Source organism: Geotrypetes seraphini, chromosome 2 (assembly GCF_902459505.1).
Source record: "Geotrypetes seraphini chromosome 2, aGeoSer1.1, whole genome shotgun sequence".
Classification (NCBI taxonomy): Eukaryota; Metazoa; Chordata; class Amphibia; order Gymnophiona; family Dermophiidae; genus Geotrypetes; species Geotrypetes seraphini.
In genome coordinates this window covers 140,002,184-140,025,929 of record NC_047085.1, presented here as the reverse complement: position 1 = coordinate 140,025,929, position 23,746 = coordinate 140,002,184, and the positions used below count along the sequence as shown (strand labels likewise).

The 23,746-nt window shown below is 46.4% G+C and overlaps 1 protein-coding gene across 1 annotated transcript in view; it reads right to left on the bottom strand.

Moving 5' to 3' along the window:
* The window catches only part of NPC1 (NPC intracellular cholesterol transporter 1), a 127,307-nt gene extending 103,561 nt beyond the window's left edge, over positions 1 to 23,746 (bottom strand). The window contains exons 1-2 of the mRNA XM_033933875.1: positions 23,520 to 23,746; positions 4,870 to 4,995 (exon numbers count right to left, since the gene is read on the bottom strand). Of these exons, the coding sequence (XP_033789766.1) occupies positions 4,870 to 4,995; positions 23,520 to 23,591 (198 nt within the window). The 5' untranslated portion in view covers positions 23,592 to 23,746. The remainder of the gene's footprint in view (positions 1 to 4,869; positions 4,996 to 23,519) is intronic.

Sequence of the window (23,746 nt, the reverse complement as noted above, 5' to 3'; positions counted from 1 at the left end):
CCACAGCTATCACTTTGGTGACGGTGCAAGGAGCTCTCGTCAGGCCAAAGGCTAGAGCCGAAAATTTATAAAGATTTTTCAGAACATGAAATCTGAGAAACTTCCTGTGGTCTGGGAAAATAGGAATATGTAGGTAGGCCTCTGTCAGATTTACAGAGGCTAGGAATTCTCCTGCTGTCATCGCTGCTATGACAGATCAAACAGTCTCCATGCGAAAGCACAGAACACTGAGCGCTGCATTTACGTAAGATCCAGAACGGGTTTACAATTGTCGGAGCCTTTGTTTGGCATGATAAATTATATGGAGTAGCTCCCTGAACTCGAGTGTTGGGGTGGCACAGGCTCTATGGCCTGAATATCGAGCAACCTTCTCACAGTGACTTATACCTTGTCCGCCTTTTTCGGGCACCCTGTGGGAGAGTCCACTGTAATGCCAAGTTTGTTAGGGAGTCAGCACTTCACGGTATACAAAGAGACACACACGAGATAAGGCTAAGTATGCTACTTTATTGGATACATAAATTGTAAAGTAGTGCAATATACTAAGCACAGCTGATATAAACACAAATTGCAGAGCAGTATATACAGAGCACAAATAATCGGAACCACTTCACCATGATTGATTGTAACACCACCGATTTCCTCACAACTGACTGGGAATCCTCTTTTCAGACAGAAGATGACCGGGTACCAAATCATGGGACTATTCCTTCACAGCGCATTGATGGATTCTCTTCCGAGTTTGGCTCCGATATGAAGAGGGACCTTCCTTGGCCTAGCGTCATTAAAATTTCTTGGAGGATGGAGCAGCATGGAATGCGGAGACCTGGTTACTCCTGGGTCCTGAAAACCTCTGCCTGTAGCCCTGGGAGAATTTCTGCAATGTTGAACTGGAATATTGGTAAAAGTGCTTGGAGTCACAAAAATGAGAGCACCCTGAGCCTCTAGAGGTTCTAGGTCTACTATCAGGCAGGGTATTGGGGCAACAGTTAACCACACAGTTCATGAGATTATCCAGGCCTTTACCAAATAATAACTGCCTCTTAAAACAGAGTCTGGCAAGAGTAGCTTTAGAGGTGGAATCACCAGCACACTGTCTGATCCAGAGAATTCTACGAGCAGAAATTGAATAAGCTGATGCTTTACCTAGGACACGTATAATATTAGAGAGAGCATCAGTTACATAATCCACACCAGATAAAAGTAGTTGAGGAGGAGGTTCATCTCCCTCACTCTCCAAAGTACGCCGTCTGGACAGACAACCATGTGTAACAAAGGACATCACAGAGGCAGCTTTGACTCCTAAAACCGCTGCTTCAAAAGTCTCATAAGAACATAAGAATAGTCTTGCTGGGTCAAACCAATGGTCCAATTAGCCCAGTATCCAGTCTTCACGGAGGCCAATCCAAGTCACAAACACCGGCAAAAACTCAAACAGTAGCAGCATTCCATGCCACTGATTCAGGGCAAGCAATGTCTTCCCCCATGTCTGTCTGAACAGCAGACTATGGACTTTTTCTCTAGGAACTTGTCCAAATCTTTTTTTAAACCAGCTATATTAACTGCTCTTACCATATCTTCTGGCAACGTATTCCAGAGCTTAACTCTTTTCCGAGTGAAAAAATATTTCCTCCTATTGGTTTTAAAAGTATTACTCTGTAATTTCATCAAGTGTCTCCTAATCATTGTAAATCTTGATGCAGTTAAAAAAAAAAAGAATTCAATCCCACTTGTACCCATTTTACACCACTCAGGATTTTGTAGATCTCAATCATATCTCCCTTCATCCGTCTCTTCCAAGCTGAAGAGCCCTAACCGCTTTAGTCTTTCCTCATACGAGAGGAGTTCCATCCACTTTATCATCTTGGTTGCTCTTTGAATCTTTTCTAGTGCTGCAATATCTTTGAGATAAGGAGCAATATCTTTGAGATAAGGAGACCAGAGCTGAACGCAATACTCAAGTTGAGATCACACCATTGAGCGATATAGAGGCATTATAGCATTCTTAGTCTTGTTTACAATTCCTTTTCTAATAATTCCTAGCATCCTGTTTGCTTTTTTGGCTACCACCGCACATTGGGCAGAAGGTTCCAGTGTATTATCCATGATGACACCAGATCTTTTTCTTGAGTGCTGACACCCAAGGTCTCCTGAGAATAACATCCACTCGGCAGTCCTGCATATCCTTAAGCACCACACTGATATTTGCTCAGAAGGGAGATGCACTCAGTAACCTGTGCAACCAAGAAATCTACTTTAGGCTGACTAAAAAGTTGCTGACACTCCTGTGCCATAGGATTCAGCCTGGACATAGCTCTCGCTACTTTGAGAGACCTTTCAGGAGAATCCCACTGCTCTGAAATCAAGACATTAATGTATGGATGTCAGGGAAACTGAACCCTCACTCCACACATGAGGGAGGAGGAGGTAGAAAGAGCTGGATGTGTCCAAATTCAGTTCATGCAGAGACTCCAAGACTAGATCTGGTAAGACAGTAGGACTGAAATAAAAGTAGAACTGTGGGATTGTCCCCAGGTTCTAGAAGCTTGCATCCCCTGGTGCCCTGCCAGGGGAGGAGCATCCACAGACAATAAAGGAACAATAAAATTATCCTCATCATCGGTATTCCCTGCAAACAGGTCTCCCAAGTCCTGAATAGTGGCAGACTGAGAAGCAGATGCGCCCAAAGAGGCTACGCCTTGATGAGGCCAATCTGATGCACAGTGGGACTGAGGAGGAGCATGTCTCCCCTGAAAAGCTTTCTACATAAAATTCATAAATTCTGAGAAGAAAGCCGTACCAGGGAATGAGGAGTCATCCTGTGATGACTCTACCTTGCGTTTCTTGAGCTGCAGGGCGTCCACATCCTTTCGCGTGGAACAGTCACTATTTCCAGGCCCTGAAAATAGAAAAAGCCACCCTGAGCTAGATGCCCTTTCTGTCAACTGAGCATGCAGAGGAGAGGTTAAGCTGGCCACTCCTGCCTCTCCGGTCCACGCAGCACGGCACATGATGCAAGGATGCTCCTGAGGTGCAGAAATTGCATAATCCTGGCATGAATCAGGGGTATAAAAGCCCAAGATCACCTAAAATCCACGATGGTTGCCATCAAGATTTGTGTGTCTAAAAATGCTAAAACGGACTTACTAAAGTTAAAAAAAAATAATAATAATAATAAATAAATAAATCAGTGTAATTGAAAAATGTAGATGATGCCTACTGTAATTCTCATGGATGAAGGGAAATAACCCACTTGTCAAGACTCACGTCTCTTTTGCACTGGAAATAAGGTAATGATTATTTTTCTCCTTTCAGTAAAAGTACAGCAAAAAAAAAAAAACAAACCCAAAAAAAAAAAAAAAAATGTACAAATATGAATGATTTACCTTTTAAACTGGATATAGTTCACCTTGCAATAAATTCATTACTATTATTTAGTACTAGATTTATGCAAGACTTGTTTATGCTGTTTAGTATGTATAATTGTGATGTTGTCTATTGATTTAAAAAAGATTGTACTGTTTTAAATTGTCTAGAATCTGTCTAGAAATGTTTTAATAGGAGCAGAATATAAATAAAATAAATAATAGTATAACCAAATCAGTAATATTTTGATATAACTGTAAAACTAATCTGAAAAGTTATTTTTCAAAATATGAAACCTTCATCTGGCTAGCGTTTTTAGTGCACGCACTGGATTAGTGGCATGCTATAGCGCGCACTACCTGAAAAACTACTGCCTGCTCAAGAGGAGGCGGTAGCGGCTAGCGCTTGCTATTCCACGCGTTAAGGCCCTAACACACCTTTGTAAAAGGAGCCTTATATCAGCAAGAATGAGTCCGAGTAGTGATTTAACCTTGGCTCCCTGACCTTGGTTGTTGATCCTGAAACTTATGCTTAAAAAAAAACAAAAAACCCAAAAATAAACCCACAGTAAAATTTGTAGCTACTGCAGTATAATGAAAGAATATACTTCATGGTAGCTGCAAAGTTTTACAAAGTACTCAACAGGGTGGAACCAGCATTTTCTAATGCTGATCCTCTGTTAAAGTGACAATTAGTGCACATAACTTGGCCACAGTTAAGGTGAGAGTAATTACAGATTCCTATTTAGAAGATGCTAAGTTCTTCCATGTTAACTGCATGATAGCCAGTTAGCATGCAGTAAGTGGAATGAACTACCAAGCCCGATAGACAAAATGGTGAGCCTCATTAAGACTCGGTGCCTGGTTCAGAAATACATTTTCTTCAAAACCACCACTTAGTTTCTATGACTTTTTAATTTTTGATTTGAGTCACTTTTTTCAGCACACTCACCCCATTTGAATCACTACTTTCATATTATTTTGAGTTGTTTAGGAACAATTATATGATTGTGAAACTGGCAATGTTTATAGAGCTGCATTGAGTACCATTAGCAATAATGTTAACTGCTGTATGGTTCGTGTTTGGGTAGCCACACTGGTGTTATTCAAGCATATCTTATCTAATAGCCATCAAAGTGACATCAAATAACTGTGAAAAAGTGAGACTATTTTGATGTTTATGAACTGCAGGTTAATACATTTATTGTAGAGAAATCTTTATGCATGCATAAACACAACACATTGGAGAAAGAATCCATGAAGCATTACCCCTATGGATCCCCATGACTAGGAGTTGAGTGGACAAAAGAAGCTGGGCTTCCTGGCCTCTTATTTCTCAGATCCTAGTTAACTACTAAACAAAATTAATTTTTTTTCCTCTTAAGATATAGTAAGGAAAAACATATTTCTCATGATCCTTTATTCACCCACCTGATATAACACTTGAAGAGTTTGAGACACCGTTATAAAAATTTGCATAAAAGCAATGAAGCCTCAACATTACCTGCAAAATGTCATATCCTTCTCTGGGTAAGGGCTTAGGTGGACCTGTATATTCACAATTGTAATGCAACTCTCCTTGTTCTGCTTGTCCGCACTCCCCATACCAGACGCAGGACTGGGCCAGCACCTACAACACATAATAGATATTTACATTCAAAGGCAATAAGCCACAAGCCAGACATCCACTGCAACAAAGTGTTCTTCCAATGTCTCTTAAACTCCAGCATTCACACCCTGTTTTTAGAGGAAGCCCAGCTTAAAAACCAGCCTGACAATATACAAGTAGATTTTCTTTGTCAGAAGACTCAAGATCCTGGAAAATGGGTGCTGTCTCAAGAGGTGTTCAACTGCATTGTGAACTTTTGGGGGGGGGGGGGGGCGGTCGGTGGTCACCTGACATTCAATATCATGGCGGCGGCGACCAACAAAGGCGGCGGCTCAATTCTTCAGTCGAAGATGCGAGCCAGGAAGTGAAGGCTTGCCCTGTGCAGCTGTGGCCAATGGCAGAACTCCTATATGTGTTCCCTGTTGCCCATGACAGGCAGGGTCCTAAGGAGAATAATGTCACACCCAGGGCTGGTACTACTAGTTGCACCACACTGGCCGAGATGTCTATGGTATGCAGATCTCGTCTGTTTACAGTAGGACCGAGACCTCAGACTTCTGAGTCTCCCAAGGTTGCTCAGGCAGGGCCCAATCGCCCTGGAGGATCTGGACTAGAGAATGACACGGGGAAAAAATCTGTCCCCGTCACCGCCCCGTCCCCGGCCCACCATCCTCTGCACCGCCCCGTCACCGCCATTCCATTCACCGCCCCGTCACCGTCACAGCCATCCCTTTCACCGCCCCGTCACCGCCACTGCCATCCCATTCACCGCCCCGTCACCGTCCCCGCAGCATCCATATAAGCCTTAGTACTCTAATATTTAGCGTATTCCATTCTTATAAATCAAAGTTCCTGCTGCTGAACTAGAGAAAGAGATGTTCAGCTGGCAGGGCTTTGTTTATAAATTTTTATTAACACAACTAATATACCACCATAATGTTTCCGACAGAGGACAAGTATGCAATAAATGCATTTTGCTGTTTCAATGGCAGTGCTCAGCAGAACAACAGACAGCAATATGGACATTCACCTTATGTAGTACTTTTTTAATATATAAAAATAGGCAAAATTAGTTGCTGTTTTATCATTATATTTTCTTGCCATTATAGTATTCTTCATTGATCATTTTTCTTTTTAAATTCAAAACAAATTCAACCTATCTTGTGTCCCAGCATGAATTCATGTTTCACTCAATTGGCTGTTTCAAGGGAATTAACCCTCCAACTTCCATTTGCAAAAATACCCAATGTTGTTCCTTCTATGAGCAATATTTAAATTATGAGGAACAACATTGGGTATTTTTGCTGAATTGTGTGACACCATTTGGGCTGAACATGAAGATTGAAAATGCCTGGTTAGCCCTGGACAGATGATTTGAACAGCCAGGAGCCTGTCCTGGCCATTTAAATCATTTTGAATATCTAGTCCAATGATAACAGAATTAGGGTGATTATAGAAACATAGAACTTTGTTGATCACTAAAAACAGTGGAGACTAAGGGTCTATCAAGCTCAGCATCCTGTCTTTGACACTGGCCAGTCTTGGTCTTTGGAACTGCCCATTGTGTCAGAAGCAATAGGGATCAAGTGACTTGCCCAGGGTCACAAGGAGTGTAGTGTAGCTCTAACCACTGGATTTAGAAGTTGGCTTCTTTTGGGATCTTTAACTCATCATCGCTAGGACTCGAATCTGAGTCCGTGGCACCTAACATAGAATGGAATTAGTATGGCAAAGTAATGAAGAATGGTCCAGCAGCCCCCACCCTCCCTCCACCTCACCTTATATTCGTTCCGAGTTTGCCGGCTTCCATTTTCCCTAGCCGCACGCGTTCAAAAAGCCGTGCATTTAGCCAGCTCCCTCCCTCCACCTCACCTTAAATTTCGAGTTTTCCGGCTTCCTTTTTTCCGAGCCGCACGTGTTCAAAAATCCGTGCACGCGCGGCTGCGCGAGTCAATCAAACTTCTCCTCTCCTGCAACTTCCTGTTTCCGGTTGCGTCAGAGGAGAAGATTGATTGACTCGCGCAGCCGCGCGTGCACGGATTTTTGAACACGTGTGGCTCGGAAAAAAGGAAGCCGGAAAACTCGAAATTTAAGGTGAGGTGGAGGGAGGGAGCTGGCTAAATGCTATGGGCGGGCGGGCGGTGGCTGCGGGGACCGCGCGATCCTTGATACCTCACTGCGGAGACAAGACCATTCACCGCCCCGCGGGCGGTGAATGGCCTTGTCCCCGTCGCCGCAGCGACTGCTAGTTTTCTTCCCCGTTTTCGGCGGGTGACCTGCGGCTAAAATGCGGTGGCCACGGGTAAACCGCCACCGTGTCATTCTCTAATCTGGACCACTTTGGTCTTACAGTATGGCTCTTGAGCATGCAAGCTTTAATGCGCAAAGGCTATTCAGACGTGGCGATTGACTGTTTCTTGGATCTTAAAAGGGTGGCAATCTAAGCCACCTATATGAAGGCCTGGTCATGGCCCCAATCTCCCTAGCACTAGTATTCCTGCAAGAAGGGCTAGAAATAGGCCTGGCGGTTGGCTCCCTGAAAGTTTAGGATGCAGGTACTTTGCGTTTCCAACCCAAGGTTAACAAAAACACCTTGGCTGCACATCCAGTTGTGGCTAAATTCCTGAACGGAGGCTTACGCCTGCGACCGCCAGTAAGACAGCATGGAGTCTTATTGTAGATTGCATCTTCTCTGACTTAATCTTTTCAGTATTGTATGCAAGACTGTTCCTAAGTAAGCATCTGCTGTCATACTTATTCAAATAGTTCTGGCACGCAAGACTGCTTTTTAACTAACCAATCGAAGACATATTACCTATTTGATTTCAAAATTTGTTAGCAAGATGCATTTATTAAAGATTCTCCTGAACTACCTATTCTTAGGTCTCAGTAGGGAAATAAAAATGATACCTTTAGATTTAACCTCAATTGAAAACCCTATGCATACAATAGCTAATTAGATCAACAACTATTTCCTAGTTTAACTCAATCGAATAATACAGAGATTCATCCATTAAAGTCCACCAGAGCAATCATAGACAACCCCAAATATTTCAGAGAAGGGCCAAGAGAATGAAAAGTAATAACTCCCCCCATCCTATGGAAAAATGCCTTAATGAAAGCTCACTTGATCTTAAATGTGCCTATTTAAATACATGGTTGGTCAGAGGAAAAGTTCAACTAATAAGAGACTGGATCATTACTGAACAACTGACCTGTCTCTTTATTACTGTAACTTGGCTTCTCTCTGATGAGGACCCTGTTATAGGCGACTTGCTCCCTAATGGTTACAAAATCATTCCCCTCTGCTGCAATGGCAGGAGAGGTGGGGGCTTAGCTATTATAAAATTCGAGATGACTGACTGGGAGATATAGGTTTGTATCACTTTGTTCCTTAAATAAATGAAGTAGGAATGTAAAGACTTAAGTTTACTCAGATTTCCTTGGTCTACTACTACATTTTGTTTAAAGATTAGAAACCGTTCAATGTGACACATATGCAATATGGAGGAAACTGATACACTGTTGTTCTCCACTGAGCACCACAGTGGTTTACATTTGCAAATGTGTGTGCTCATAAGAACATAGGAATTGCCGCTGCTGGGTCAGACCAGTGGTCCATCGTGCCCAGCAGTCTGCTCATGTGGCGGCCCTCTGGTCAAAGACCAGTGTCCTAACTGAGACTAGCCCTACCTGAGTGCATTCCGGTTCAGCAGGAACTTGACTAACTTTGTCTTGAATCCCTGGAGGGTGTTTTCTCCTATGACAGACTCCGGAAGAGCGTTCCAGTTTTCTACCACTCTCTGGGTGAAGAAGAACTTCCGTACGTTCGTACAGAATCTATCCCCTTTCAATTTTAGAGAGTGCCCTCTCGTTCTCCCTACCTTGGAGAGGGTGAACAACCTGTCCTTATCTACTAAGTCTATTCCCTTCAGTGTAAAATTATGAACAAGTGTTACTGCATAAAATTCCCCAGGGTGTAACCACTGAGTCAGACTAAACATCTTGTGATTTCCAGATTCCTCCTTACTTCTATATTTGTGTAGAGAAGTGTTTCTCAGCTCGGTCCTGAAGTACCCCCTTGCCAGGAAGGTTTTCAGGATATCCACAATGAATATGCATAAACTTAAATTTGCATACACTGACTCCATTATAAGCAAATTTCTTTCATGCATATTCATTGTGGATATACTGAAAACTTGAATGGCAAGGGGGTAGGATCGAGATGAGAAACAAGTGTAGAGGCACTGAAAGGATGCCTAGCAGAGCAGCCAGAACTAGAGGTCTGCATGGGAATGGGGATCGCGGGAATCCCCCCTAACCCACAGGGACCCCCCTCTGGCTCACGGACTCCCACGGGGACCCCCTCCTCTAGCCAACGGGACTCCCACAGGGATGGAAGGCTTTGGAAGCAGGGTTCGTCCATATAATATAATGGACACGTCAGCCTTAATAAAAGAGGGGGTTTATAAGTTAATTACCTGAACAGAAACAAAAAGGGTTCCACCAAAGAGATTCCACAAGGAAAACATCAGCGCAAACACAAAAGAAACTGTGGAATTGATGATCCTGTCAGAAGTAATTGCTGCTTTTTATGGGGACGGGCGGGGATGGAGGTAATTCCTTGTGGGGATGGGTAGGGGTGGAGAGGATCCTGGCGGGGACGGGTGGGATTTCTGTCTCCGTGCAACTCTCTAGCCAGAACTTCCCCAAGTTCCTTCAATACTCTGCTGTATTCTACATGGTCCCATTGCTTTGTCTTTCAGTATAACTAGCTCCCTATGAACACAGCCTTTTGAGAATCCTTCGAGGTCTACCTTGCTACCACTCCAATATACATTTTTCTTTAGTCCTACTCCCAAACAATCCACAATGAACACTGAACAGAAATATTTTATCCTCACTAGCCTCAATATATTCCTCCCCTTCACCATGGTGTCTGTAAAAGGTGTCCCCCACCTCCATTTTACCATCTTCAATGTTTTATCTTCCATTTGCATCTTTGCTTTCTTGGCTACTTTCCCAGCTTCTGTTACTTATTTGTAGTACCCCTTACATTTCCTTACATTTTTTTAGCTACTTTCTTTCAAAAATCATAGTGGCCTCTTTCTTCTTACTGCTTACTTCTAAAATATTTTTTTCTGTTTTGCCCATTACTTCTCTTTTCCCCCGCCTATTCAGCTTATGCCTTATTCAAGTAAACTAGTTTTTGTCAAGATGGGGGGGGGGGGTAGTACCTCAAATTTAAATCTTTCTTGGTATTTAGTCCAAGATTAAGAACCTGGGGAATTGGAGAAAGATTATAGACCTTCATACAGCTTTAATGGGAACAAGGTTATGTTACACCAGGGGTTCTTAACCCAGACCTCCATCCAGTTAGGTTTTCAGCATCTCCACACTGAATAGGCATGAATTTATATGCACTACCACAACTGTATGCAAATTGATCTCATGCATATTTAATGTGGATATCCTGAAAACCCTTACATTGTATCTCTGGGCAAAGTCAGAGAACTCAACCACTTGCTTAAAATAAAGGGATATACAGAAGATGAACCTCAGCTAATGTTACTGAGTAGAGTCCAGGCTGAATGGAAAAGGCAAGACGGAAAAGCTTCACAGAAACAGGAGAGAGAGGGGGTATGGTACAAGGTTGGTTTTTGTTTTATGCTTCAAGGGTGTAGTTAACTTTGTAGATGTAGGCAGGTTTGCTTAGGATTTCTGGCTTTGGTAATTGGTCTAAAACAGGGTTTCTCAAGCCAATCCTTGGGAACACACCCAGCCAGTCAGCTTTCCAGGATAAAAATAATTACAGGCAATCTGCAAGCAAGCAAACAGAGCACACCAATGTAGGAAATTTGTGATTTATTAAAATCAAGCAGAGCTAATGTGGGGCCATGTTTTGCCCTAAGGCTGCATCTGGGGTAAATACTAAAAAGGGAACTAAAAGCTGAATCGATTCCAAAAATCTAAAGTAACTTCATCAGAGCAGCAGCATTTTGTCTCACCAGGCAGAAAGCACAGTTATTTACCGTAACGGGTGTTATCCAGTGACAGCAGGCAGATATTCTCTATATGTGGGTGACATCATCTACTGAGCCCCGATTGGACACTCTCGCAAGCAAACTTGCTTGAAGATCTTCAAGCTTGCGAGTGTACCATGTATGTGCGTGTGCCTTCCTGCCCGAGTCAGGGCGTGAGTCTCCTCAGCGTGGCCTCAGTTCAGATAGCTAGTAAAGAAGCCAACCCGGGGAGGTGGGTGGGTTGCGAGAATATCTGCCTGCTGTCCCTGGATAACACCTGTTACGGTAAGTAACTGTGCTTTATCCCAGGACAAGCAGGCAGCATATTCTCTACATGTGGGTGACCTCCAAGCTAACCAAAAAGGGATGGAGGGAGAGTTGGCAATTTAAGAGAACAGATTACGCAAAACAGACTGGCCAAACTGGCAGTCTCGTCTGGAAAAGGTATCCAGACAGAAGTGAAAGGTGAAGGTATGAACTGGGGATCAAGTGGCGGCCTTGCAGATCTCCTCAATAGGTATGGATCTGAGGAAAGCAACAGATGCCGCCATTGCTCTGACTTTATGCCCCGTGACCCGACCCTGCAGAGGGAGACCAGCCTGAGCGCAGCAGAAAGAAGTACAAGCAGCCAACCAGTTGGATAATGTGCGTTTAGAAACGGGACGCCCCAACCGATTCGGATCAAAAGATATGAAGAGTTGGGGAGCAGTCCAATGAGCCTGAGTGTGTTGAAGGTAGAAAGCCAATGCCCTTTTTTACAGTCAAGAGTGTGGAGCGCCACCTCACCAGGATGAGAATGGGGCTTAGGAAAAAAACACAGGAAGAACAATGGATTGGTTGAGGTGAAAATCCGAGACCACCTTATGCAAGAATTTAGGATGCGTATGGAGAACCACCTTATCATGATGAAAAACAGTGAAAGGGGGGATCCGCCATCAAAGCCTGCAGCTCACTGACTGCGGGCAGACGTGAGAGCAATAAGAAACACTACTTTCCAAGTGAGATACTTCAGATGAGCCCGATCGATAGGTTCAAAGAGAGGCTTCATCAACTGAGCAAAGACAACATTCAGATCCCAAACCACCAGAGGAGGTTTGAGGGGAGGATGAACATTGAAAAAGGCCCTTCATAAACCGGGAAACCACCGGATGAACAGAGAGCGGTTTTCCCCTCAAGCGGCTGGTGAAAAGCAGCAATAGCACTGAAGTGGACTCGAATAGAAGTTGATTTGAGACCAGACCGAGATAAGTGCAACAGATAGTCCAGCACGGAAGACAATGAGGCAGAACGCGGCTCCAGGCGCAGTGCCAAACACCAAGCGGAAAATCTGGTCCACTTCAGAGAATAACACTGTCAAGTGGACCACTTCTGGAAGCCTCGAGAACATCCTGAACAGACTGAGAGAACTGGAACGAGGCAGTTAGATGCTGAGATACCAAGCTGTCAAATGCAGGGACTGCAGGTTGGGATGAAGCAGAGATACCTGACTGAGATAGCAGAGAAGGAAAAACCAGAAGAAGAAGAAGAGGCTCCCTGACACTGAGTTGAAGAAGCAGGGAGAACCAGAGTCGTCTGGGACACCGAGGAGCTATTAGAATCATGCTGGCGTGAACGGACTTGAGCGAGTCTTCAGAATCAGAGGAAACAGAGGGAACGCTTAGAGAAACAGACCCGACCAGTCCAGGAGGAACACATCCGCCTCGAGTCGCTGCGGAGAATAGATCCTGAAGCAGAACCGGGGCAGCCTGTGGTTTAGGGGGGAAGCAAACAGATCCACCTGTGGGGTCCCCCACCGAGCGAAAATCTGACGCAAAGTCAATGAACTGAGGGACCATTCGTGAGGTTACAGAAGGCGACAGATTGTCCGCCAGGCAGTTCCGCTGGCCCTGAATGTAGACCACTCCGAGAAAGATGTTATGACGTATTGCACAAACCCACATTCGCAGAGCTCCCTGCTTGTTGACATAATACATGGCCACCTGGTTGTCCATCCTCACGGGGACCACCTGGTTGCGGAGCAGACTGAGGAAGGCCTTGAGAGCGTTGAAAATGGTTTGAAGCTCCAGCAGATTGATATAACAGCGCAGCTCATCGTCGGACCAAAGTCCCTGCGTCCGGAGGCCATTGAGATGAGACCCCCACGTGTAGGCGGACGAGTCTGTTGACAGGACCTTCTGCACTGGAGGTGCGTGAAACAGAAAACCTCTGGAAAGATTGGAACAGCGCATCCACCAGTGGAGAGATGGTTTTAAGGAATGAGTCACTGCAATCCGGCAAGAGACCGGATCGCGATCCTGACGCCACTGCGAGGCCAGAGTCCACTGTGGAACACGAAGGTGAAGTCTGGCAAAAGGCGTCACATGAACGGTGGAAGCCATGTGCCCCAGCAGGATCATCATGCTCTTGGCCGAGATGGTCGGAAGAAGAGACACCTGTCGGCAAAGGTGGGCAAGAGTCTCCTGATGAGGTCGAGGCAGGAATGAGCGGAGACGAAGGGTATCAAACACCGCCCCGATGAACTGGAGAGATTGGGATGGACATAATTGGGATTTTGGAAAGTTGACCTCGAAACCTAGACGTTGAAGGAACAGAATAGTCTGTTGGATCGCCGAGATAACCTCCAAGCAAGATGACACTTTGATGAGCCAGTCATCGAGGTACAGGAAAACCTGAAAACCCTGCGTCCGCAGAGCTGCAACCACCACCAGACACTTCCTGAACACCCTGGGGAAGGACGCGAGGCCAAAGGGGAGAACACGGTACTGCAGATGGAGATTTCCCACCCGAAATCTCAAGAACTGGCGAGAGGCTGGATGAATCGGGATGTGCGTGTAGGCTTCTTTCAGATCCAGGGAGCAGAACCAGTCCCCCTTGTCCATTAGGGGGTACAATGTCGGAAGAGAGAGCATGCAGAACTTTTCCTTGATTAGGCATTTGTTGAGAGCCCTTAGATCGAGAATGGGACGCAAGTCCCTGGTTTTCTTGTGGACCAGGAAAAACCGGGAGTAAAACCCCGAGTTCTGCTGGCACACCGGGACCTCCTCAACCGCCCGGAGGTGGAGGAGAGCCTGGGCCTCCTGCAGCAGGAGGGGAATTTGTGGCCCGTCGGAAGGAAACTTCTGTAGAGGCTGAACCGGAGGTACGTGCCGAAAGTGAAGAGAGTACCCCTCTCGAATGATGGCGAGTACCCAGGAGTCAGTTGTCAGCAGCTCCCATTGATGGTAAAAATGACAGAGCCGACCCCCGATGGGCAGAGGGGAAGGCTGATGGATGAAGGACACTGGCGTGTCGGACCGGAATTGTCAAAAGGATGGCGCCGGTTTTGCCGCCGCAGGAGCCTGAGGCTTTGAAGGACGCTGCTGCTGCTGCTGAGGTCATCGAGGAGGCGGATGAGAAAGAGGAGAGGTGGACTTCTGCAGATAGCGCCGCGGAAGGAGCTTATGCTGCTTAGCAGGCGGGGCTTTCGCCCTAGGACGCACCAGGGAGGCAAAGGATCTCTCGTGCTCCGAAAGGCGCTTCATAGCCACCTTGATCGAGTCGTCAAAGAGCTCGGTCCCCATACAGGGAAGATTTGCCAGATGATCCTGCAAATTGGAGTCCATGTCCACGATTCACAGCCATGCCAAGTGCCACATGGCCACCGCAAAGGCCATGACCCGGGACGACAGTTCAAAGTCGTCGTACGCGGCCTGGAGCATATAGAGACTGATTTGGGACAGCATCTCCAGAAGGTGTCGGAACGCCGACTGATGGTGAGAGGGCATATCAGAGAGGAAAGACTGCAGGACCTTCAGGCAGTGCTTGAGATAAAGAGGTGAAAGTAAAATTATAATTCAGGACACGGTTCGCCATCATTGAGTTCTGGTAGAGCCGGCGACCAAATTCGTCCGACCCTCCCTGCCCGGGGGGACAGCAGTGTAAACCCTGGAGGAGTTAGACTTTTTCAGCGAAGATTCCACAACCAGGGATTGATGAGAAAGTTGTGATTTTTCGAAATCCTTACACAGAACCGTGCGGTATCGAGATTCCATCTTGGAAGGGATGGCCAGAATGGCATAAGGAGTTTCTAGGTTCCGGAAGAAGGTCTGTTTCAGAACCTGATTGAGAAGAAGCCGCAAGGACTCCTTAGGAGCATGGGGGAGTTCCAACTCAACCAGATATTCCTGGGTATACCGGGAGTCAGACAAGAGGACCAGTTGAAGAGCCTTACCCATGTCCGAGACAAACCTCGCAAAGGAGGAGGTCCGAGAGGAAGAAAGGACCTCGGGAGGTGAGAAAGACCTGGAGCATCGAGCCGCCGAACAAGACGGGGACGCTTCCTGAGAATAACGAGCAGGCATGTCTGAGTCACGAGAAAGGGACAGAGAGGATGTCCTGCTCCGAAGCCCCGGTGAGGGAGAAGAGCACACATGTTGCAACCTACCAGGTGAAGAGCCTGGAGTGCAAGGAATGGGAGAAGAGACCAACTTCCCCAATGACTTCAAGGGAGGAGTTCTCGACCTCGAGCCACCCCGGCCCTGGGAGACCGACAGGGAAGGCCGCTTTCAAGAAGGAGAGGTGCATCTCGACCGCACCGAAGTCCCTCGAGGATCGTGGGGCAGGAGACCTACCCAGTGAGGCGAGTCCCTCAACTGCTTCGAGGGCGGAAGCCTCGAAGAAGTGGCTTCAGAGAGATGCTTCGACCGAGGCGCATGAGCCGGAGACCCAAGCCTCGAAGCTGGAGGGGGAAGACACACTAGAAGAGAGCCTGCAAACACGGTCGAGACTGTCCCTGGGGGGGCGTCGAGCGGGTGTTCAGGCTGGTCTGCTGAGAGCGAAGTCGAGGCAGGGGCAAGCTGGCTCAGAACCGAGGAGAGCTGCGTTTTTAGGATGGCCTTCAGCATGGCCTCAAACATTGGCACCGAGACCATTGGATCAGGCCTTACAGGTGCAGCAGTGCGCTCCAACGAGAGCGACCTCAATGTAGAGTATTCCCGTTGTGTGGAGGCACGCTTGGAAGGAGGTCTGGATGGGGCATGGTCCACCGCAACCCCCTGAGATCCCAGGGAAGGCTTCTTCACTAGCAAACCTGAGGGAGGAAGAGGAGACTTACCCGAGGCCGTAGGTTTCGTCGGGGCAGCCACCGAAGCCTTGGTGGAAGAGGGTGACTTCGACGAAGTCGAGACCTTTGAGGTCGAGGCCCCTACTGGGGCAGAGGTTGCCCCGGCCACTGGATCCATGGCTTCAAAAAACTCGAGGATCCGAGCCCGTCTCCGATGAAGTGCCCGCGGTTGGAGGGTAGCACAGCGCGGGCAGGATTCAGTCCGATGATCCACTCCGAGGCACTCGATGCACCAACGGTGCGGGTCAGTAATAGAAATCACCCAACCGCACTGGGTGCACTTTTTAAATCCAGAGATAGGCCGGGACATAAGGTCAGAGCGACCCGGAGTCCGAGGTCAACATCGAAGAAAAAGTTTTTTTGGGGTTTTTTTTTTGAGTATTAAATGGCAAACACACTGCACAGCGACTCACCTGAAAACAAAGAATTGAAATAAGCCACGGTGCTAGAGGCACTCCGATCTCACAGAGCAGAGGAACAGGGCTTCTGGCTCCACGGAAAACGAAGAACTGAGGCCACGCTAAGGAGACGCACGCCCTGACTCGGGCGGGAAGGCACACGCGTATGTGTGGTACACTCACAAGCTTGAAGATCTTCAAGCAAGTTTGCTTGCGAGAGTGTCCATAGATGACGTCACCCACATGTAGAGAATATGCTGCTTGTCCTGTGATAATACAGGATATCCACACTGAATATGCATGAAATAGATTTGCTTGCAATGGAGGTAATGCATGCAAATTCCTCTCATGCATATTTATTATGGGCGTCCTGAATATCTGACTGTCTAGGTGTGTCCCAAAGACTAGGATGAGAATCAACAGTCTAAAATTAGTCTGTTTTTAAACTGTTGCACAATTGTGCGAGTTAAGGCAGAGAGAAGATATTGCTTTTTGACCGTCTGCACTGCTGAGGCATCAGTACACTCACCCTTTTATTTAAAGCGCTGATGAAAAGCACATGCTTTATGAATCGCTGCCTTGAAGCTTGTGACTGTCACATGATGAAAATGAGACATCCCCAGAGCAATGCTTTTAATGCTGAATCATATTTTTTCTGATCAGTGCTTGTTGTACTCCATTATCACTGTTTTTCACAAAGGTACTGCACATTTGTGTGGGTCAGCATTCATTTGCACTCTGGCACAAGGTGCTGCAAAGTAAGGAATCCAAGCTGGTCCTGGGTCTTTGTGGGAATGGGTCCCTGCCGCAATTGATCCCTTGTAAGGATGTTTTGCTGTTATGTCTCCAGTTGCTGAAGGGGTGGGGGGATGGGGTATTTAAGAGACCTGTGTGCAGCTCTACTAGACTTTCCTATACTAGGTGCTGATGTTCTGGAGACAGGTATCTACATTTTAATTCCGATCTTTGCGGGGGTGTTAGGGGGGGGTCAGTGAACACTGGAGGGAGTGTGTGTGGGGTCTTTACTTTATCTAGTCACTTTGGATACCTTTTGGGTACTTATACCGGAACGTGCGCAGGTAGGGCTAGTCTCAGGGTGCTGGTCTTTGACCAGAGGGCCGCCGCGTGAGCGGACTGCTGGGCACGATGAACCACTGGTCTGACCCAGCAGTGGCAATTCTTATGTTCTTATGTCTAAGTCACAACATATAAGTTCCATCTAGGAAACCTTGTAAATCCTTCGATTATCCCTGCAAGATGACCAAGTCTAGGTCGGCCCATATCCCACCCTAATCACTCCTCCAGATATGCCCCTTTTAGCTCTGGACACACAGTGGCATTAAAAGGCCTAAAAAGTCCCTACATCCAAAAAAATAGGTTTGATTATCAATACTTGGACGACCTGTCTTTTAGGTCGTCCAAGTGTGGCGGGTTTTTAGACGTGTTTACATTTCGATTATGAGCCTCATAACATAACATTTGTTTTTCACCTTCCCAAGCTGATTTCACTTTTAGGCAGAAGCCTTTGCTGTGCAAGAAAACAGACATTTAGAGCCCTACTTCTAATCCAAGGGCTCTCAATCCAGTCCTCGAGACACACCTATCTGCATATAACAGTGGTAGTACATGCAATCTATTTCATGTATAGCCAGTGGCGTAGTGAAGGAGGAAGCACCCGGGACAGTGGTGCTCCTCTATGCCTTCCTCTCCACCCCTCCCCTTCTACGCTAGACTCGTGCCCTCCCTTTCCACCCTGTACCTCCTTAAAATCTTCACCAGTATGAGCAGCTTCTCCAGCCCGCTGCTCGCGCTGGCTTTCCCTCTGATGTCACTTCCTGGCCCCACAATCCAGAAATAATTTTTAATAATTTCAGAGGGAGCCAGCCCAGCAGACTAGAGTATTTATTTATTCAATTTTCTATACCATTCTCCCAGGAGAGCTCAAATCGGTTTACATGAATTTATTCAGGTACTCAAGCATTTATCCCTGTATGTCCCGATGGGCTCACAATCTAATGCACATGGGGGATTAAGTGAGTTGCTCAGGGTCACAAGGAGCAGTGAGGGTTTGAACCCACAACCCCAGGATGCTAAGGCTGTAGCTTTAACCACTGTGCCACTTTCTTTCCCAATTGCGCTGATAAACATTTTAAAGAGGTATGGGGGAGGGAGGGGAGGGTGCAAATGTGGCGTTGGGGGTGTGGAGAGGTGCCGCAGCCCCCACCAAGATGGCACCCGGGGCAGTCCCTCCCTTAACTACCTCACTGTGTATAGCCATTGTAAACATCCTGAAAATCCAACTGTACCCCAAGGACTGGGTTGAGAACCGCTGCTCTAATCTATACTGGGACAATAATCCTTCCACTGCCTGTGATCCCACAATATGAACTCAGTTTACTGAACAAAAGGAAGGGCAATGTAGAAATAATGGCTATAAAATGTAGCTTCCAGCCCCAAAACGAGCTACACTAATGCATATCTGCAAGATCTATAGCCGTTTTTCAGACTGAGAAAACAGGAGAAGGCTAGATTATTTGGCAGGAGTTAAATGCAAACTGACCTTCATCACTTCCGTCTCCGACCTAGTTAGCAGTTCATGTGATCTCAGGAGCCAAAGCTTCAGCCCTGAACCAAGATACCCTCCTTGAACTCAGTATAGTGGTGTTTTCAAAACTGGCACTCGTCAAGCACAGACAAACATAGCCCTTGACAGTTCTCCATACCCGAGCAGCTATACCAAACATTACGCTGGCAGTACCAAAAATACTTCCAACTTGGCATTATTGAAAGCAAACAAGTACTATAGTAAGAAGTGCTCAAAGCCACTTAAAATTCCCTGCTTGGTAAATATACAAAAAGTGTTACTGGTACACTGAAAAGAACTTTCAAAAACATCAGAGATAAAGAGCGCCATCAACATTTTAATAAAGCAAGGAAGAAAGACTGAGGACACTGCGTTCTTGATTTTGGCTTTCGTTTGCAACAGCAGAAATCTAGGAGTAGATTTAATGAAATGCGGGAATTAATACTATTAATGTGTATTCAGTAAATAAGTCCCAATGCATAAAATAGAACCTGTGGTAAATAAACGCAATCATGTTAGCACATGGTAACCTTTTAGAAAATCTGAGCCTTAAAACATTTTTTTTTAACAAAAATTTCCTCCCCCATCCGTTATTACCATCAGGAATAACACCAAAACAAAAGATATACCTCCCTCCCGCTCCCACCCCCCCTGAATGTGTGTGTGAAAAACAACGGAAAATATAGATAAAGGACAACTATAGCAAATCTACAAAAGACATCATTGGACCCCAAACTAATTTGAATATCTTATTAAGCCCCAGCATTCACTTTCTCATATTTATAAGTTAAACATAAGATGGAGGCAAGGTAGACCCTGATCGATTTTCAGAGAATTGTGTTCATGAGGAGCTAGTTAAACTAAGGTGGACAAAGTGATGGGGCCAGATATTGCACATCTGAGGGTACTGAAGGAACTTAGGAAAGATTTGGCAGCTCTTTTAGCAGACCTTTCCAATGCTTCTTAGAATCAGGAGTGGTACCAGAGAACTGGAGAAGGGCAGATGTGGTCACTTTCAACCAACTTCCTAAATCCCGACCGTTATTTTGTCACTGTAGCTGAAAAGCATGTTACCTTATGTTGTTAAATGCCAATTTGTAAAAATGTAATTCTATGTTTTGTAATGCTACCTTTTGACATTATTTCAGATCATTGACTGAACTATAGCCACTGCCTCCTTGAGATGAAAAATCTATGTCATGCATATTTATTGTGGATATCCTGAAAACCTGACTTGGCTCCGGCTCTCGAGGACCTGAATTGACTACCCTTGCCTTAGGGGAAAGCCCACCTTTTGAGGAGGCGGGCCTGGAGGCAGGAGGAAGTGGGCATCCCTCCTTCTGTCCTTCAATTTAAAAGTACAGAGGGGTGGAGGACCCCTGTAGCAGGAAGGAGTGGGCATTCCTCCTGCAGTTATTTTTTTTAAGTACTGGGGATGGGGGGGCATCAGGGGAGGGAGGAATCAGGGGCTGGCCTTTATTTTTTTTTTTTTTTAATTTGTGGGCAGGAGGGGATTTTTTTGTGATAGGGTCTGAATTGTCAAGCCTTAACATTCCTGTCCGTGCCTGAGCCAAATCAACGCTCGGGCACAGACAGGAAAGACTACAACAGACCAGACTCTGCCGAAAACTTTGCCCGTAAAAAGTGGACAAAATGTTTAGAGAATTGCCAGGACTGCTCATTTAAATATTAATTAACCTCGTTGTACTACCATACATTTTCATAGTACACTCAGAGGCTGCTAGGAAGCACAGTAAAGACCACATTGAGCCATTCCGAGAATCAGCAGGTAAAATACTTGGACACTAAACCTATTAGGGCTGATTTAGTGTCCATCGTTAAATGCATGGTGAGTTTTGAGAATCTGGACCTCAGCCTTAGATGGTGACCCCCCCATAACTAACTTTCAGAGTCCAGGTCCACTTGCAAGTGGACCTGGACTCTGAAAGTTATCATTCTCATCGTATAACAATCTTGCCTGCAGCTGCAGCTCTCCTTCCATCTGCCCAGCTGATCATGGCTCTGGAGCTGCCATCAGTTGGACAGAGGGGGAGAATAGATGCTGCAAGCATGGGGTTTTTTCCCCCCTTTTGGGGAGTGTACAGCTACTGTGCTTCCCAAAAAATAAGACCTACCCTGAAAATAAGCCCTGGCATGATTTTTGGGGTAGGTCTTAATCTAAGCCCTACCCCCAAAATAAGCCTTAGTCCCTGGATCCGCCGGCAGCAGCGCTTCCCCACCCCTTAACTCCACCATGCAGCTGAACCCCCACTGACTCTTCCATCTCTCCCTCCTGTCCAAACCTCGCCAACCCTCCGACAAACTACCTCCCTCCACAGAGCAGGATCAGCAGCACTCTAAATAGGCTGCTTCATGGCCTTTTCCCGCCGGGGCATTCCCTCTGCTGCATCACTGATGATGCCAACAGCAATGCAGCGCACAGAAGGCCCCAGAGGGAAAAGGCCGCAAAGCAGCTTGTTTAGAGTGCTGCTGATGCTGCTCTGTGGAGGGAGGTATGTAGGATTCATGGTCGGCGGGATTCAGTTGGGAGGGAGAGATGGAAAGATGGGATGGTCAGCGGGGGTTCAGTTGCACGGTGGGGGCTGCTCAAGGGTTCTGCTGCAGCTGCATGGAAGGGAGGGATAGAAGCTGGGCAAGGGTTTTGCTGCACGAGCAATGGGGCGGGAGAGAGGATGGGAAAGATGCTGCGCACAGTTTTAAGGGTTCTGCTGCCCAGGGGGAAGGAAGGAAAAGATAGAAAGATGCTGCAGAGGGAAGGCATAAGGGGATGGGTGAGAGGGCAGAGAAAGGAAAGAGGAATAACTGGTATGGAGGAGAGGAAGGGAGAGATGATCATTGTACATGAAAAAAATAAGACCTACCACAAGTATGTTTTTTGGGCCCAAAATTAATATGACACTGTCTTATTTTCGGGGAAACACGTATTGTGTGTGTGTGTTTTGCGAGTACAGAGCTGCGGGAAAATTACGATAGTAAAAGGGGGGGGGTGTCTTTAATGCATCACAAGGAGAGCTCATAGAATACTCATGAGCTCCTTGTAATGCATTTGCATAGGGTTCTTGGTGGCTGCTACGAGGATCAGTAGCAGCCATGGAGAGCCCTTTTAAACATTGGGAGGAGAGTTTCCATGCAAATCAAACTGCATGAACAAGCCTTACTCTCACAGAAACCTTTTGCGCATCAGGACCAATCCCTGCTGCCCGCAGGTCTGTTACTCCAAAATGGTGGGCCTTCCCCTTCCCAGTGCATCCTGGAAGGGTGGTGTTATTTCAATGGGAGTGTTCACGTGTGGGCATCCCTCCTGCCTCTCTTTAGTTTTCTTCTGGGGTTGTCAGGAAGGGGTCCATGGATTGGGGGGGGGGGGAGCAGCTCAACTCATCTTTTTTTTTTTAATGGAGCAGATATTGTGTAACACAAGCACATCTGTGCCATTAAAAAAATGAAAAAAGCCCCAAACAGCAGAGTATCAGGAGGCTGCTTTGGGGCTTCCCCTGCTGCTCAGCTGTTCGGGCTTCCACAAAACATCTCTGTACATGTGTGAAAGTCAGTTTCTAAAGGAGCAATTAAGTAGTTTAGGGCTGCCCTCCACAAAACTCATTTGCATGGCAAGCCATTTGAATACTGATCGCTGTTTATAAGTCAGCTCCCCCAAAAATCAGCCTACAGTGACCCGCATGGTCTTAACGACCGTTTTTAGTGCGTCTAGCTCTCAGGTTGCATAGTGAATGCCATCCAAAAAATCACGAGACAGTTGTGTGTGTGTGTGTGTGTGGGGGGGGGGGGGTGCAAAGAGCTGCGAGCAAGTAATAATAATATAGTAGCATGGACTCCTTCGAAGCCAGTGTAAACTGCACTGCTGGAGTGCAACGGAGACGTCTAGCTTTGCTCTCTCTACATAGCTGCTACTTTTTAACATTTTACATTGACGTCCTTTGATGTGCGTCAGCTAGAGGAGTTCCAATAGAAGGTTGATAAAACTAAACAGCGGGCTTTCAGAAAACAGACAGGAGTGGACAATTAATCTGTTCTTTCAATTAAGTAATCGGTACTTTATAAATAACGAGTAAACATTTAAAGACCTCCGAATGAGCCTTTTTTGTAAAAGATGACCGAATTCTATAAACCAGGAAAACCATAAATCCTATGACATGTACAGTCCCTAATTGTGAAAGGCTTCATCCCGCAGTTACCTACCGCCGCTTTAGAACGGAGCCTATAAATATGTCAGCACCTGTCCTGATTCCACATGGCATCCCCGGACCGGAAACGGCGACTCGGCGAGACAAGAGCACGGGGAAAAGAGCAAGTACGGGAAAGCAGCGGACCTCCAAGCGCCGGCCACGGTCACAAGCTGCAGCCTAAGATGCACAAGCAAGATAACTAAATGCGACGATAATAACAAAAATTAACACACTCACCTCTATGGATAACAAAGTGGACAGGAAAGCCGCCCCAAACACGGACAAGAACCGGCCACCGCACAGTTTCATGGCCGAATCGCAGAAGAGCTAAAGAACCGCGCGTGCAAATTATCTGCCGGAGTAAGGCCACTATCTACAAGCTCTCGACCCTCAGCCAATCAAAACACTCGTTTACAGAAAGGCCCCGCCTCTCTCTTTCCGACTCCTCTCCCTACGCCAGCCGG